We start from the raw sequence: 17642 nt of genomic DNA on the forward strand, positions 1-17642 counted from the left end.
GGTTTGAAGCAAAACAGCAGATATTCACAGCTCTCTAGCTTCTAAAAGCTGGGCTTTGGATTAAAAATGCTTCCATTACCATAGGCTTTGAAATACACGACTATTACTCAGAAAATATTTTATTCAGAAGACTAATGTGTAACCAAATCACTAGTGATCAAGACCCAGAATAAAGTTCTCTAGGTTAATAACTAAATTATTCGGACCCCTTCAGAACTTCAGCACATGATTTCAGGACTATACTATTTGTTTTAATCACAGTAGCATGAACCCTGAAGGCAAACCGTACTTGCTCCTACAGCAAAAATTGGAACCAACAGAGTATCTTAGCTTTTGAGAAAAAGTATTTTATTATGCCAAAATAAGCTATCGCACCAGTGAGTCATTCTTTAAGCAGCTGCCCTACTGCACTGTGTAATGACCATACAGTTTTTATCCTAGGTTTAAAATACTTCTGTTTTGAACATCACTTCATTTTAAGGCTGATCAGTTTCTTTCAAGGTCAATATGGCCATCTAATATGTCTTAGATGATAACGTCTATTTATTCCAGACGCTTCACAAAAATCATATTCAGGGAAAGATTTCATTTGCAGCTCTCTGCCCAACGAATCTGTTCACTTTGCACTTACCTGCCTATTGATTGATTTTACCACCTGACTAACTGGCCATGTAGTAACTATCCCAGAAGACTATGGCTTCTCCTCTTCACGATACTATTTAAATATTTGAACACTTCACATTTACTTGGTGTTTCACTCAGTCTCTCTTACCTGCTAACCTCTACTAGTTTCTTCCTTTTGATAGTCACCACTAGTGGCAGTTTCTTCCTTGACGTCCCTGCAATAAATAAGATGTCCCTGAATAAATAATCCCTAAATAATAGGATTGAAGTGCTTTGACCAATGAGCAACTCCCTCACAGCCAACAGGCGCGGGCACGTCCAGAGCAGTGAGCTTGGGGTTCCCCGCCTTTCTAAATGCCTCTTAACCCCCTTATTTTTGCGTTACCCACCATCCTACGGATTTAAGGAGAAAGTGCCCGTTTCATCCTGCTTTCCCAGCTTCTCCCTGCCTGCAGTGCTTACAGAATACACCGGTTTTATTTTATAAAGCTACTACGTGATTTACGTACTGAATGCTACCAAAAATCACCGACAGGAGGCACTCGCCTCATTTCATTCGTACCTGGAAAGCCCAATTTCTAAATTCAAAAGCGCCTTCACCGGGACGAATGCATCTAAACATGCTCTGAAACCGAACTTTTAACAGCACTGCCACGGGGAGGACTCACTCCACCCGCAGCCTGCGCTTCCCTCAGCTCCGCCGCCACAGATGGCGGCGCGGCGCGGCCCGGCCCGGCCCAGCCCCACCCCAGGTGACGGCCGAGCCCCGCGCAACACCACCCAGAGATGGCGGGACGTTTAAGGCCGAAAGGCCTTTTTTTTTTCCAACAGACAGCGGCCCAACCTGCACCCGACAGCCCTTTCCACCGACCGCAGCCCTCACGGGCAGAGACGCGGGAACCGCTGAGGCGCCAAGCCCTGCCCTGCCCTGCCCTGCCCTGCCCTCAGCCGCTAACGGCCGCCCGTCACGCGCCGCGCATGCGCGCCCAGGCGGGGAGCGCGGCCTCACTATGGCGCCTGCGCGGCGGGAAGGCTGAGGGGGCCGGGAAGGGGCGGGCCGGGGCCGGATTTGAACCGGGCGGCGGGGAAGTGCCGGCGGCGGCCGCGCAGCCCCCATGGCCAAGCAGGTGGGCCGGGACCAGCAGGGCATCACCCTGCGGGGCAGCGCCGAGATCGTCGCTGAGTTTTTCTGTAAGGAGTTGTGGGGATTCGGGGGGGCCTCGGGGAGCGGGACGGGAGGGCGGGGGGGCGGGCGGCTGGTAGGCCCGCTGCGGGGCGACATGGCCGCTGGCGGGACGGCCCAGCCTCCACACACACCCTCCCCCCTCTTCTCCCTTCAGCCTACGGGATCAACAGCATCCTCTACCAGCGGGGCATCTACCCCCCAGAGACCTTCACCCGCGTCCAGAAGTACGGGCTCACCCTCCTCGTCACCACCGACCCCGAGCTGAAGAACTACCTCAACAACGTGGTGGAGCAGATGAAAGGTGGCGGGGCGCTGGGGGGACGGCCTTCAAACGGCTGGTGGGAGGCTGCTGTGCCCTCCTGGCTGTGTCTCTGCCGGTGGTTCTGGTCTTTTTCGCACCGCAAGTAACTGCTGCGGCTTCTTTCAGAGTGGCTGTACAAGTGCATCGTGCAGCGCCTGGTGGTGGTCATCTCCAGCATAGAGAACAACGAGGTTCTGGAGCGGTGGCAGTTTGATATAGAGTGTGACAAAACTGCGAAAGACGAGAGGTGAGCGACAGTGTTCCTCTGCGCCTGCTCTTCCCTACACCTGGTAGCTGTGCAGGCACAAGATGAATGCCCTGTGCATCAGCACTGTTCTGATTCCTCAGAGGAGATGAGAGGCTTTTCTCTGCATAAGCATCAAATCTTACCAAACCTACTACCTTTCTTACTGCCATTCCTTCTGTTTCTCTGTAAACCAGTCATTTTATCATTGAAGCGTATATAATCCTCAGGTGTAGGGGTTTTGAGGCTTGGTTTGGTTTTGTTTTTTAGGGCATCCAATCAGAACCTTATTTTCAATCTTCAACAAAGTATATAAAATCCTGTATTGGGTACATGCCCTAAAGAACTACTGCTTTCCTGTTGTTCTGCCAAAATGTTCTCATCCATTCTGGACTGAGAATAAATGGAACATTCCTTGCAAATACTGTGATGTTTCACAAACCTCAAGAAAGGGAAACCGACTATCATTTAACTTTTCTACCTAGGGCTTAAGAGAGTGTCACTACTATAAAAAAAAAATCATATATCAAACAGACCAACAGAGCTTAACAGAGAGAACTGTAGGTAAAGAAAACTACCGGTATAGTGGAAGCATGCTTTCTCAACAGAGTTTTCCTATTTTTGCAGTGCACCGCGAGAAAAATCTCAGAAAGCTATTCAGGATGAAATTCGATCTGTTATCAGACAAATAACTGCCACAGTAACTTTTCTGCCACTGTTGGAAACTGCCTGTGAGTATTCCTAATGTCGCTAAAGAAATCAAACATTTCTTTTGGAAAACCTCAACAAGTTTTGCACTTCAGAAAATATCTTCTGCTAATTTTCTGGGGCTTTTTAATTATTACATGTCATATACTATCCCATTTCTGAGACAGCATTTTGTTGGACCGAGATCAAGTCTCTTGCACTTGTGTACAGTCTGAAAAATGGTACATCAGATCAAATACTTTTAAGAATTATCCTGTAGTGTTTCTTGCACAACAAACAGTAAAAATGCTGTGCACCATCTCTCATTAAAGAACTTGGAGCAACTTCATTTAAAGGGATTCCTCCCAAAAATACTTAAAACGGAAATGTCGAAAGGATGGGACTCAGGGTGGCTTAACTAACTTCATGAAACTAGAACATGTACTCTGAGGAATGTCAGTTTTCGTAACAAATAAAACTATTTTGTGACTCTAGCTGTGGATAGGCTTGTATAAATAACCCCTGAGTTCATATGATGTGTTACATAGAGCTTGGCTCCCCAGCATTTTAACATGTTCTAAAAATAACAGATCACATCCCACTGGCTTGAGAGAGCTAAAATGGCTACACATTAACATAACCAGGACTTGATCTCATGTCTTGAACTATTTCTTTTCACATAGTATTGGTGTAGCTTCTGAGAACGTTGGTACATCTCAAGTTCCAGGAGATGCACTTTAAACGTACCATCTTCTCACGCATGCATTACTGTTAATTTGTTCACGCTTGCCTACAGGTGCCTTTGACTTGCTGATATACACAGATAAAGATTTGGCAGTGCCAGAAAAGTGGGAAGAGTCAGGACCGCAATTCATAGCCAATTCGGAAGAGGTTCGTCTTCGTTCCTTCACTACTACAATCCACAAAGTAAATAGTATGGTAGCTTACAAAAAGGATTCCTTCCCCTAAGACGTGGGAAGAGGGTTGTACATAGTTTCTGTTCATAGTGTGGCTAAGTCATGAACATCACTGCTGTTGCTCAAGTATGATACAGAAAATCGTCAACGTGTTTGGCTATGATAATGTGATATTAATACCAAAGCTGCCATTGTTTTTAAAGAGGTCTAAATAAGGTATTCATAATGACAGTTCAGCTCATACCTAAGTGTATGAGCTAAACTAATGGTGTGTTAAACTACCACCTTCACTAGAAAAACTGCCTAAACTGAGGATCAATTGCTAGAATTGTGTTCAAATCCTGTAATTTAGTATTTTAAGATTATTATAAACTGCATTCTATTAAGCAGGCTTAATTCTCTCTGGCACTAAAAAAAGTCTCACTCCTGACATGCCAGTTCTTCGTGTTAAAAGCCGAGGCTGTTTTATTATCAGAAACAATCCTAAAATGCATCAACAGAGCAATTTTGAAGTTGCTTATACTTCTTTACAATGAAAGCAGCATGGAGCTTTGTATATTAGCGACTGCTAGACTCTAGTTCTGGGGATGGCGTTGTTCTAAGCCGGTGTATGTCTCGCGTGTCTGTCAAGCATTTTCTCTGTTTGTATTCTTGTTTTATAGAATAAAGCTTGAAATCTTATAGCGTTCTCTAATTCAGACTCCAGTAATTCATACTTTAAATGTCTTTTTTTAAATGTAAAACTTTGTTATAGAACCAAAAGGCATCCTACTTAATATATTTCCCCACCCCAATATTGTTATCCTGTTTCCTCCAAGTCTCAAAGTAAGTGTTGTGGATTCAATATGGAATCCATTCCTGGATTAACAGTTTGCCCCTACTTATGTCTTTGATTAACAGTATAAGTGGTCACCGTGACCTAATGAGTAAGCACACTGTTGCCTTCCATATTTGTTAAATAGCACAGGACTCTCTGCATTATTCACCATTTTTGTACTGGAAGAAATGACGGATTTAAAAGTGTGTTAAAACAAAAACATGGAAGAGCCTGAAAGGTCTATTAGTTCCTTCACCAAATTCATTTCAGTCAGAGTATTTAACTTTTCCCACTCTTCTAGAGGGATATGTAACTCTTCACATTAGAACAGCATGATTTCAAAAGTTTATTTAAAAAACATTGATTACACGTACTCCACCACCGTTCTACAAAGTTTCTGGGCTTCCATAGCAGGCAATAGTTCTCTCCAGCAGTCCCAACCTAGCAGAGGTGAAGAGGCAGCCTTCTGCAAATCAGTAGCACAAAATCATGGTTTTTTTTCTTAAAATAAATACAAGCTAGGTTACTTCAAAAAAATATTACATTATTCACTACTGGGGCTTGCACTGCAGTAACAGAGGAACACCTCGAGTTTTCTTCAGCCTGTCAGCCATACTCTTGAACAGGTGACTGCACCACCCCTTTACACCTAGGAGGAGGTGCACTTCAAGCACTTCCCCTGGGGAGGACCGGACCAAAGCTGTGAGTGCCAATCAACTCTAACAGAAATTTATATCAGGAACTGACAGCCACTGCTTTATACCAAAGATGAGATCAGGAGATGACTGGTACAGCGCCAGCAGTAATGAGTATAAAAAAATAACTTGTTTTACAGAGAAGTCTGATTGCTCCAGGAAGCTCAAGTTGCTTCTTGTACCACATACAATTTGTCTTCTTCAAGAAGGACCAGCACAAAGTCCCTCTCCATCATCATCCGTGTATTTTTTCTTCTTTTTTTTAGAGAGGCACCAACAGTCAAAAGACATACTACATCATTGCATAGGGTAACATCCATGAAAACCACGTGTGAAAAGGAACAGGTTATAAATCCTGAAGTTCTCACACAGACCCTGCAGAACAGGAAAGAAAGAAAGAAAACAAAGTCACATTAATGCAATCTCCCAAAAGCCAAACCTTTATGGAGGTGTCCAATGGGATTTGCTGATACCTAACAGGACCCACGCTCTTCATGAGTTTCCCCTACCTCGAGGGTCACTTCTGTAGCATGAAGAATCAAAAACAAAGGAAGCCCCCTCATCTCCACTAGCAGTATAGTTATTCTTAGGAAACCAGATAAAGGATAAGGTTTAGAAGTTACACAACAGGCATTCCTCACCTGGCTAGTTCAGCTGTCGTATAAGCTGGTTGATTCCGTCACCTCTCCAGCCAGGCTTACCCATTTCCTTGAGGAAACCCACTTTGTTCCGCGAAGCATGGCGAGCCACTGACAGATGGAACGGCCAGAGGAAGTTTGTGACTTTTTTGAAATGTTTCCCAGCTGAGTAGATTTCATGAATAAGGTCTTCCAGGCAAATAATACCACAGCCCCCTGCAGAAAAAAAAAATAATTAAAAAACCCCAACACAAAGCCCCTTCACAAACAACACAGACATGAGATGCCCAACCGTCTTATCTTTCCTCACACTACTCCAGAATTGCCACTCCTCCGTATGAAGTCTCGAAGATTTTTCTCCCTCCCTCTTAGGTCCGATTGCGAACTTTCAACATCCACCTCTTTCCTTGGTGCGTTTTCTCATCCTCACCTAAATGTTCCTCTATCAGCATATTGTCTGTGAGAGGTATCCTCTTTTTCTGGATCTTGGCTTGGCCCCGTTTCAGGATGAGCTCTCGTACAGATTTCAAGTTAGGGTGTCTGTGCAAAAAAAAAAATCAGATTCTGTAACAGAGAGACACGATGCAGCACAAAGTCCCATTCTACTTCTTTGTTTAGAGGTGGGAAAGTAAACAAGTTGGATGTAGAAGAACAAGAAAAGGGACAGTAACAAGTTTTAGATACAAAGTTGTCGAATTTTTTGCCCATTACTGGAAAAGCCAGCTACCTATTTGAGATACCAGATGGAGAATCAAAAAGCTATGATATTTACAAACTACTACCAAGTCACGAGTCGGGTACTTACCCCCACGCCACATAAGGTTCCACAATTCGCAGCATCTTCAGCGATAACGGAGTCAGTTTAACAAACATTCCAGTGAAATTTCTTCTCAGCCGCAGCAAGTCAATCACTCTTTTTACCCTCCTACTCACTCCCGTAATACTGAGTCAGGGAAAAAAAATACTATTAGTAACCACATTTGTTTAATAGAGCAACAGAAAGCCTCACATTACCTGCAAGGAGACACGGCTGGGTGAATGACCCTTCCTTTGCTTAGACATCATATGACTGCTACAAATGGTAGCAATAATAAAGGTAAGGAGTAACAAAAGTTTCTTACTCTACAATCCGCACAACAAAGGCTAGTTTGTGCTCCTGAGGTGCAGCTGTCTGTCCAGGTCTCTGCTCCATGCGTCTCAGCCGGACATCGTCCCGGTGTTTGCGCCATGAATCTCGAACAAAAGCCTCAAGGCGTTTAAACTGGATTTGTTTCCCCTTCTGGTGCTAAAGAGGAAAGGATAAGAAATCATCACCTTTCCCAACAGCCTTAGAGGTTTGCATCTCAAAGGCCGAGTGAAATTCAGACCTTGATGAACTACAATCTTTCAGTTTTGGAGACAGTAAGAAGAAAATAAATTTGATGATCTAAGCCCAAGGGATATAGAACTGAGGGACAACACATGACTTTACAAACAGCTAGCTGTAATTCATGAGCTGTGAACAAAGAGGTTTTCCCCAGAAAAAAAGTAAAGTAGGAAAAACAGACCTAAGATACTTCTAGGCATAGGAGAAATCAAATGAAGCATTTGCAGCCCCAGACAGACAGATTTTCACAACTACACAGACAGCTCAGCCCATCGTGCTTGGGTAACCCATATGTGCTTGGGTAAAACAGCTGCTACAGCAATACCCCACTGTGACTCAAAATCACCATCCAACAGAAAATAACCGGGTTTAAAGTCCTTTTCTATAAAAGCACACATGCAAAAAAAAAAAAAAGCCAAACACTGAAATAACTATAAAGTATTACTAATTTAAACACGGAACATCCAGCTCGCTTGAAAAAAACCCCCATATTTTCAAAATTATGGGAAAATGTAAAGTTTTTTTTAAATTAAAGAGATGTTTAAATGTCTATCCTTAGCTCAGGAACACGTACATCTACCTAATCACAGTGCTTTCTCATACAAATAGGAGCTGAATGCGCATGGCAGTTACCCAACAATATTTTGGAATGAACTACTGCCTAAATTATTAGGCCATTTTAAAATGAAAGTATCTAATGTTACGTGTCTTCTGTCCTATTTCACCTTGTAGATCTCCCATGAAATTGGTCTGAATTTTCAAAGCAGGCAGACTTGCTCAAGATCTCATCGTCGGGGTCATTTTTCTAATGAGAATCTTAAAAGCTAGCTATTTAGCGTCATTGCTTATGCCTCCACTTTTGAAATACAGCAAGCCATACACGTATTTAAAAACATAAACACAGGGTTTAACAAAACTGGCAGGAGTTTTGCACATAATCCCACCAACTCCACTGATTCCCTGGTAAATCTTTAAGTCACTTCCAAGACAGGCGCCTGTGTATTTGTTGAGATGCAGCAGAATAGGTCTCGACTTCCGAGACACCAAGGCTCGCCGTGCTCCGCCACTCTGCAAACCCCACACCGTGCCCAGGGAGTCCCGGCAGATCCACCCCGGCCTTCCCCGCCCCTCACAACCGGCCGCCATCCCCGGACCGCCGGACAACGCCAACCCCCCCGTCCCGCCAGCTCCCCCCTGCGCCCCCGCACCGGGGGCCGCCGCCCCGGGACCCCCTCCCCGCCGCCAGCCCCTACCTTCCGTTTGCTGAGGAGCGCCTGCTTGGCCTGGGTGGCCTTGATGGCCTGGTAGGCCTTCCTCTTCTTCAGCAAGTTCTCCGGCACCAGCGGGATCCGCCGCCTCGGCCTGCGGGGCGGGAGAAGCCGGTCACATCCAGCAGGCAGCACCGCACCCCGACCCCCACCGGGACGCCCCCGCCGCCAACCCGAGCCCCGCGACCGCGCAATCCCCGCAGATTGCGGCAGATCCCCGGCCCGCCGTTCCGCCACACTCACTCCTCCTCCGCCGGCGCCGTAGCCGTCGCCGCCGCCATCTTGCCGGGGCTGCCGCGCATGCGCCGGGGCGGGGCGCTGTAATGGCGGGCGGGGCGCTGTAATGGCCGTCGTGCTCGGCGTCTTCGTCCTTTACCCTCCTTCGCCAACGAACCAGAGGCCAACGGAGGGGAAGGAGGACTCTTTGTGGACCAGGCCATGCTCTCTCTATAGAAACAGAGCCCGCTGCGGAGCAGAGAGAGTTGCCCGTGCGACTGGGCTGGAGGTTTTACCTCAGGCTTGGCCCCACCACAGCGCTATGGGAGAGCAGGTGGTATCCATGGTTGGCAGCGCTGCTGGGCTTCTGCACCTTCCCCTCTGCCACTCCACCCCACTTCAAAGGTGTCAAGGCCAGCGTTAGCCCTGCTGTGAGCCCCGAGGAAAGGAAATAATGGGCTTGCCAGGCTATAGCCTCTGGATCTAACTGCTGCCGCCATAGCTTGTGTGGCCACATCCAGAAGACGCTCGGCCTGCAACGTGTCCCTCTCCCCAGCTGTCCTGGTGCAAGAGGGACGTCTCACCACGACAGAGGCCTGCTATGGAGAAAAAAGCCTTTCAGAAAGAGCTTGTCTTTCAGCCCCTCGCCCCTGAGCTTCACCAGGAGGAACAGGTCATTTTCCCTTCCCTCCCTGGTGGCTTCCAAGCGCTGTGGTCCTGTCCCTAAAGAGCAGGTCCTGCCTGAAGGACTGAGTAGACCCAAGCGAGGACTAGTGGGCCACAGAGCACACCTGAAGTGTAGGCGGACAGCTGGTCACAGATGCTTTTGAGGAAAGGATCTCCAACGCGGACAGGGTCCTGTGGAGCGGGAAGAGATGCAACCTCTCCTCTGGGGCAGCATGCAACACGCCATGTCCAACCGCACTGGAGAGCAGGGTGGTTACGGAGCAAGGAACTGTGGATGAGGAGTTGCCCTGCGGAACTGCAGACCTTCGAGAGAAGGGGAAATGGGCAGGAGTGGTTTGGGCAGCACTCTCACCTGTAGATGGTGCCATAGCCTCACGCTAAGGGGATGTTGTTGCATCTGATGAGGTGGTGTTCATTTTCTTCGGCCTCTTCTTTGCCGTGTAGGGTGGAAGGGGGATGTGTGTGCCTATACACTTGTGGCTTTCATCACATCTCTAATCAATTTGATTTACACCAGCCATGGTTTCCTCTTCAAGTTAACAGTTGCGAGCTTGAGCCTTTCACTAGAAAGCTCGGCGGTGTCAGGGTTTAACTGCTCACCTCAATGAAGCTGCAACCCTTTACAACACCGTAAATTAGGCCACTTCTATTTTGACACTTAATATGTGAATATCTGTATTTAGAAATGTGGTCCGACATTCCAGCACCTGCTCAGGCGTATGCTCTGCAAAGAACACACCCCTTAGTGAGCAAACCCAGCTTCCTATCAACTGTTCTCTGACGCAACCTTTTGGATTATGAGACAGAAAGCAACAAGCCTATGAAATAAATCCTATGAAACTTCCACTGAAGAAACCATAAGAAAATTCATAACTACATAATTTTCCCTCTGACATTAGGGTAAGCTGCTCCATATAAAAATAGCCAAAATGTCTGGTAGCTCACAACAGAAAATGTGGACCGTTTAAATCTATAAATGAATGTGCTTTGTTTAACAGAAGGGAAATGCAAACGGCATCTCAGGTATTTCATTATTAAGGCTAAGGAAACAATAAGTAAGTAAATATTTCAAGCGCTGTTGCTATGAAATGTCACACAGCATAGCAGCATACCTAGGCTGACTTGTTAAACTTTAACTAATAGTTATATTGTATTAATGAATGACTATTCAAATATCCTTGTTTGCAGGGTTACTCAAGAAAAATATTCTCACTTTCCTAGATAGTAAGCTGTTGTAAACTGACCTTCAGCATTCTGAACTCCTATTCTCTCCGTTTTTTCTTGATAAGGCCTTAGATTTTGTGAGATTTCCATGAACAGACAAATCCAATGACTGCTTACAATGGTCACCATCCACCAGTGATGGATTAAATGATTTCTCCTAGTTTATATGTCATTCAGAATGATAGGTAAAGTCCTGTTTTAAAACTGGATCTCTAGTCGTGCCCCTTTCAGTCATTGCAATTCAAAGACCTCACAAACCAGCTACTGCTTCCCATCAGTATTTTTGATGAAACTCCGTTGTAAGTACATTTTCTCCCTTCTTCACCAATGCATCTCAGATAACGCTCAGATCCTACCTAAGGCAATTATTTTTGAAAACTGTTGGTTTGGGGAGAGTGAGAGGGGAAGGCAGAGATCACCTTTAAGGACCAAAATTGAATGAGTTGTGTCAGAAATGTCATTCATAAAGCAAGCCAGGAAAACATGTATCTTTTTATCATCAGAATAGAATATAGGCCTTGTTTTTTCCTGTACTGCACGGAGGCTTTTTTCACTTTAATTTCAAAATACAAAAAAAAACCCCCACCAACCAAACACCAACCTAATCGGAATATATTTTTAGCAAAGCATGTTACGTTTTGATACTAACTGCAGCAGGTCTTCTGTGCTGTTTTGAGGAGATAGTGTTTGAAAGGTTGAATAGACAGATCAAAATCCAAATGCCGCAGGTATCTTTCCAGAATAGGTAGGGTTTTTTCCTCCACCCTGGAAGAGAAGAATTCAAAAAAAAGGTATCTCTCAGAAAGCTATGTCCTTTGTCTGAGCTGCTTGCCTTTCCAAATAAAACTTGAAATATTTTACAGATGACAAAGTGACCCTGCTCTAATCACAGTGGTCCACATTGGAGTGCTGCTGCAGCACGCTCACAAATCACTGCCACAGTTTCTGCCTGCCTTGACTTGAAACTCTTCACAGTGCATCTACAATACCACCGGGTCCTGCGGAGCCAGCCAGAAGCAGGTCCCTTCGTTATGCTTGGGACTTCGTTAGAACATTAGCGCAAATGAAAGACAACAAAGACAGATCTCCTCCCTTTTGTTCTCCTGCAGGCCTTACATGACTCATGTTCTCTAGCATTGTGTCTTGTCAGCTTTCATTTTAGTGTGATACTTCAGACTAAAATTTTGTGTCATGTATTTTAATGTTTATTACCTTATTCATGGATAAAAATGCGAAGACATTAGAAAACACAAAAATAGCAAACTCATGCTGATGGGTGTGAATCTCACAAAAGGAGATGCTGCTGCATTTTCTCACTGCGGTTGGAATAAATAGCATGGACTTCAGCCACAGCTTAAATATTCACTTTTATTATGCCAAAAGCCTAGCTTTCTGAAAGCATCTGGATGTTCCTCTCTTTCCGTCAGCTGAGACATTTGCTATTTGGTGTACAGACCATTGGGTTTGGATGCATTGTTTTTGACAGTGAACTGTACACGGATGTGGAAGGAATAAGTTTCATGCAAAGTTCAGTCATCTACATTGCCAGGCTGTTTCTACAGTCATGCAGTGATGGCAATCATGGACTCTAAATTTCTGGAGTTTTTACTCCTAGGCAACAGTTTATGTCCCCGAAAGAATTTGTTATGACATGTCTACATCGATAGAAATTTGTTCTGGCAGGGGGGTTGGACTAGATGATCTCCAGAGGTCCCTTCCAACCCGACCATTCTGTGATTCTGTGGTTCTGTGACACTGCCAGTTGGGGTGCTTGCGCTACAGCTTTTCTTAATATTTCTATAATGAGGGGATAGTTAATAATAATACATTATATTGCACTGCCATAGTTCCATAACTGTATCTAAGCCATATACCTCTAGAAACATAAAGCAAGACAGCATGTCTGTGAAGCTGTCGCAGTATTCAGACTGGTATTTGATCTGCTGTTTGAAAGCGCCACATATGCAGCTTGAAAAAGTAACAAAAACACATCGCTAGTTGAGCACGCGAATGTATATAAAAATATATAAAATGCATATATGTGAATTTGTATAAACAAATGCAAACAAAATGTAAATATAGTTAAGAGTACGTCAAGAACTGACTCACTTTTGCATGCAAACTTCTAGGGCTCCTGTGATGCAATCTGTAGTGCAAAGTACGAGGAGGGATGATGCTGACCTGACTGCAGAATCAGCGCCTGCATTTCCAAGAGGACAGCTCGGTAAGGAAACAGAGGGTGGATAACAACTCGGGGACAATGATTCCAAAAGCACAGTCAGGATTTGAGGTGGGATGTTAGAAGAATCTTGTCCATGAAACTTCTTGCCTTATTTTATCACCTCACTTTAAGAGGAGAGTATAAAAGCCCATTAAATTCATTTCAAATCCCACAAAATCTCTACTGACACTGTGTGCAGTCTCAAAAGACCAAAAGAGCCACGCTTGAAGTCTATCACTCTCACCAGTGAACCAAGCCCCGATCTGAAATCTGTCTGCAATTAATTCCTTATAAAAAGAGCCAAAGAATTAAACTCTCTTTATTTTGCCAAACTGTGATCTAACCTTGGGAACATTTCAATGGGTAAAATACCTTGTGATCTTAAATTATGCCCCTTTTCAGCTCTTTTAAGGAAAAAGTTTATATGATTTGGAAAGAGGCCCAAGAACTACTCTATACACACACTCAAACCAATGTTTAACAGAGAAAAAAGTTGGGTGGTCCAAGACTTTCATGAAAATAACAATCATATGGAGATAGAGTAATATTTAATAAAAATAATTTTGTGAAAAGCTGTAGATAGATGCATATTTTTATTCTTTTAAAAATAAGGTTCCTTAACATAGGCATTTTTGTCAGAAATCCTGCAAATCAATTTCATGCCTCAAAAGGAGTAACGTGGGTATAATGCAGAGACGTAGATGAGACTAACGTAGGTGTATACCCTCAGCTAGTGGCCACCTAATATGTCAAATTGAAGGCTAAAAATCTGCAATTTTTGCCTTTGTGTCTTCCTGGAAAAAATGAGTGAGGAAAACTAATTCAGTTAAAAATAAGCGTCTAACAGTTTAGATTTCTGCCCTTGTCTTTTCACTGAAGGGATTTGCTTTATTCAGACTGTACAAGTAACCCCTCAAAACTCTACCTTGTGACCTTAACTGCATCACCATACTGAGCTGCAGGTACCCGTACAAAACGATGCTAGCGACTGAGTCCAGCCCAGCCACAGGATATACACCTCCTAGATAGAGCCCCGATGTAACCCCGGGGTTTACTGCATCTGCATCCACGGTGAGTCCAACCTGCTGGGCATAACCAAGGTACAGTCACAAGACTCTTCAGGATTTGACCCTAGATATGGCCTCCTAATTCATGAGCACAAATTTGATCCAAAAAGGGCATATATATTTATAATTACTTACAAAAATTACTGCCATAACCTTTCAGAATAAATTAGCATCAGTCTTACATTTTCACTGAATTCAAAGGAAATAGGATCAGCGAGAACCCAGTGTCATTTAAACCACTAAATGTTGTGCAATATGCATCTTATAAATAGATTCAAGTACGTACGTAAGTAAAATAACTCTCCATTGACTGTGAGAGGGTGATAATTAATAACACACCCATTGCAGCGAGATCATGTTGCTTGCCTCCCTCGTTGTGGCATAACTACCAACCCCATCTTGCAAGCACCTCTTTCTGTGAGAAATCCCCCCGGTTTCCATGGCCCCACAGACGACTCCGAACCTTTCCCGCTCTGGGATATTTGCCGTGCTGGGCCAGAACTGACTATCTGTGGGAGATAGGAATGCTGCATCTCTCTAGAGGCTCACAGTCCTACTTGGTAGGACTGAACATGAAATTATGGCTCAATGCACTATTTGATTTTATGGCTTCATTGTCTTCTTCAAGCTGCCTCCTGTGTGAGAAGCAAAGACTTGGCAGCTATAAAATACTTTATAATGCGGGGAGTTTCCTATGTACACAAGACCAAGTCCTCTAGCACTGCCCCAGTGGAGAGGCTGGCCAAGTTTCTTCAGTAAATGCTACTGCCATTACTTCTCTGTCTTTAGCACAATTCATTTACAAGTATCAGTGGAAAATCTTTAGTCTTTGAAAGCTCGATTTTACAATAACTGTTGTGAATACTTCACTAGAAGAAAAGCAGACTACTCGTAAACCCCTCAGACGATTCATAATTATTGTCCTTGGAAATTATATCTGGAGTTCTAAGTGCTTTTATGTTATGAATATTAAATTACAGATTTAGATCTGTCAAAATGTTCTGACATTTTCTAAAAGAGTCATAGTACCTATTTACAAGTTTCCAAAGTGGAACATTTGTAAGAAATAAAATATAAATTAATTTCATTTTGCTTCTAAAGTACTTGTAAAGGCTTGATTAATGAACCTGGAATAAAAAAATTAATATTTTTCAATTACAATAAACAGCGATGTCTACAAGACAGACTGTACAGTGTCTACAATTTGAGTGTACTACAAATTTAATTGTATCTTTAAAGAAAAGTGGAGATAAAAATAGACATCATTATATATGGTCTCCACAGGTCTCTATGACCTCTCTCCTTCCTCCCCAGGGAGGAAAAGCTACATTTTATTTGGGAAAAAACCCGACTGAATTATGTCTGAGATGAAAGGCAGTGAGAAAAAAATAGGTGTCTTTCCCACCCTCAGTAATTGGGAATCCTGCCTCCTACTAGATTACTTTTTAATTGAACCTTTGAGATAAAAATGCAACTAATTATGCCATTTAGGTTGCGGAAGCATATTAATAAGTACACCACAGCATGAACTATTCATAAAAATACTACAGACTGGGGAGCCATAAAAAGAGATGGAAAAGAATAACCTAATTAGGAAGTTTATCATTTTAACATAGACAACTTAATAGGAAATGCCTTGTATACCCAGATTTGCTTTTTGTCCTAAATGTCAGTGATTCTGATACGATGGTGGTGGGTGGTAAACAATGAGGTTTATCTTTAGAAAACCCAAAACATTTAATTATTCTTCCTTTATGGCTCTGATTACTGTTGCCAAACTACATAAAATCCTTTAACAAGTTCAGTTTTGAAGACTAGGGAAGGGAGCTGTTGTTTCAAGCAGAAATAGCAATCAAAAGAGAATTAAAACAACATAAGTGACAAGCGATCTGCAGTAATTTTGTAAAATCACAGCAGAATAGTTTTGCATGTTTGTAGCTTGCATTGCTCAGCTCTAAACGAAGCTGTGGTTTCGGGTGCTGTAGAGGTGCATGGCAATGCGGCTATAAAGATCCTCTCGCTTTTTTTCCCCTGCTAATTTATGTGGGAAAGTTTTGTTTGGAAGATTTTATTTTGCCTACAATTATTTGTGACAACTGCCTAGTCAAGATAAAGATACAGAATGTTCGAATTTGACCAGGAAATATCAGGCAGGGAAACACAGAGCCTGAAGGATGTAAGTGGTCGCCCGTAGCTTTATCCCAAAATAGGGGCTGTGCCCCAGCTACTCTGAGCTGCCCGTGCACGGCAGGAGCACGGGAAGGAAGGTGGTACTCGCAGGGTGTCCCTCATGGCACAGCAGAAGACCTTCTAAGGCTGACTGCCGAGGCAATAAGACAGCAGACAAAAATCAGTAAATAAAAGTGCAGCAATGATTCACAAATTTATATATGAAATGATGGGCTTTAGACTAATTACTAAACTTGGTAGTAGGATTTAGAGTTACTATAGATAAACAAAAATATCACCTCAATGCTTAGGACAACAAACAGAATAGCAATTGAGAATTATTAGAAAAGGGGTAAAGAACAAAGCAGAGGCCATCCTTACATACTGTAACCCCTTACGCCCATATTTTGAATGCTACAGCTTTGGGCAATCCTCTTTCTCCATTCTGTCCGTCCCATACCTCCGCCCGCTTTCCCCCAAGATAGACTTGGAAAAGGTTCAAAGAAACAAGATCAAAGGTATGGAACAGTTTCCATCTGTGGAGCAGTTAAATAGACTGGACCAAGAAAGGTGTCTGAGGGAAGATAAAACAATCTGTAAAATCATAAATGGTGTGGGAGTTGCTCCCTTTTTCTTCCAGCACAAGAGGTAGGGAACCTCAGACGAGGTAGCAGGAGGCAGGTTCACAGCAAATTAAAGGTTTTTCCAGCACGTGAATTTGTAGTTAAGACACAGACCTCTTAGCCACCGGATTCTGAGAAAGGTCAGGTGAACCAAAAATTAGGAGAGGAACTTGACCCTGTCATAGACTCCTGAGTCTCAGAAGAGCATTGACATGGCACATCTGCCAGCCATTTATATATAATGAAGATGCAAGTTTACACGCCATTTTCCGTGAAGATACCTTCCCTGCAAAAGACTAGACGTCTGTTTACAGTATCGAGCTGGGCCTGCAGATCCAGCATTAAATAACTGGATTCTCAAATACTCATAGTTCCTCCTTTGGTCATCTTGGCAAAATACCTTTCCAGTGGGCACTTATCAGATGAATGCAAAACATAATTTGAAAATACCACCTAACATGCAACATTTAAGTGTTTTACACAACGCACAGCATTCATAACCTAAGTTTTGTAGCCCTTTTGGCTGTCTTTACACCTACCTTTTCTTTATATATTTGGGCTCTATCATTAAATGTATCCAGTTCAATTCCTGAACAGGTTAACTTCCGCAGTATTCTTTCTCTACAGGCAATGAGACTCCCAGCTATTCTTCCATTTCTCATAATAGGCATGCACTCCATTTTTTCCTACAA

General features: G+C 43.5%; 2 protein-coding genes across 2 annotated transcripts; one reads left to right on the forward strand and one right to left on the reverse strand.

Moving 5' to 3' along the window:
• Positions 1-1681: 1681 nt before the first annotated feature.
• Positions 1682-4826, forward strand: MAD2L1 (mitotic arrest deficient 2 like 1). Its single transcript, XM_063336279.1, has 5 exons — positions 1682-1815; positions 1965-2111; positions 2238-2358; positions 2983-3086; positions 3839-4826. Exons 1-5 carry the CDS (start codon positions 1740-1742, stop codon positions 4009-4011), a joined length of 621 nt encoding a protein of 206 aa, XP_063192349.1. The 5' UTR covers positions 1682-1739; the 3' UTR covers positions 4012-4826.
• A 283-nt stretch (positions 4827-5109) lies between these two features.
• RPL7L1 (ribosomal protein L7 like 1) lies at positions 5110-9218 on the reverse strand. The gene is made up of 7 exons (XM_063336276.1): positions 8987-9218; positions 8729-8837; positions 7231-7394; positions 6915-7052; positions 6540-6649; positions 6113-6325; positions 5110-5846 (listed from the first exon to the last, which is right to left on the reverse strand). Exons 1-6 carry the CDS (start codon positions 9181-9183, stop codon positions 6117-6119), a joined length of 927 nt encoding a protein of 308 aa, XP_063192346.1. The 5' UTR covers positions 9184-9218; the 3' UTR covers positions 5110-5846; positions 6113-6116.
• Positions 9219-17642: the final 8424 nt, after the last annotated feature.

This window comes from Chroicocephalus ridibundus, chromosome 5 (assembly GCF_963924245.1).
Source record: "Chroicocephalus ridibundus chromosome 5, bChrRid1.1, whole genome shotgun sequence".
Lineage (NCBI taxonomy): Eukaryota > Metazoa > Chordata > Aves > Charadriiformes > Laridae > Chroicocephalus > Chroicocephalus ridibundus.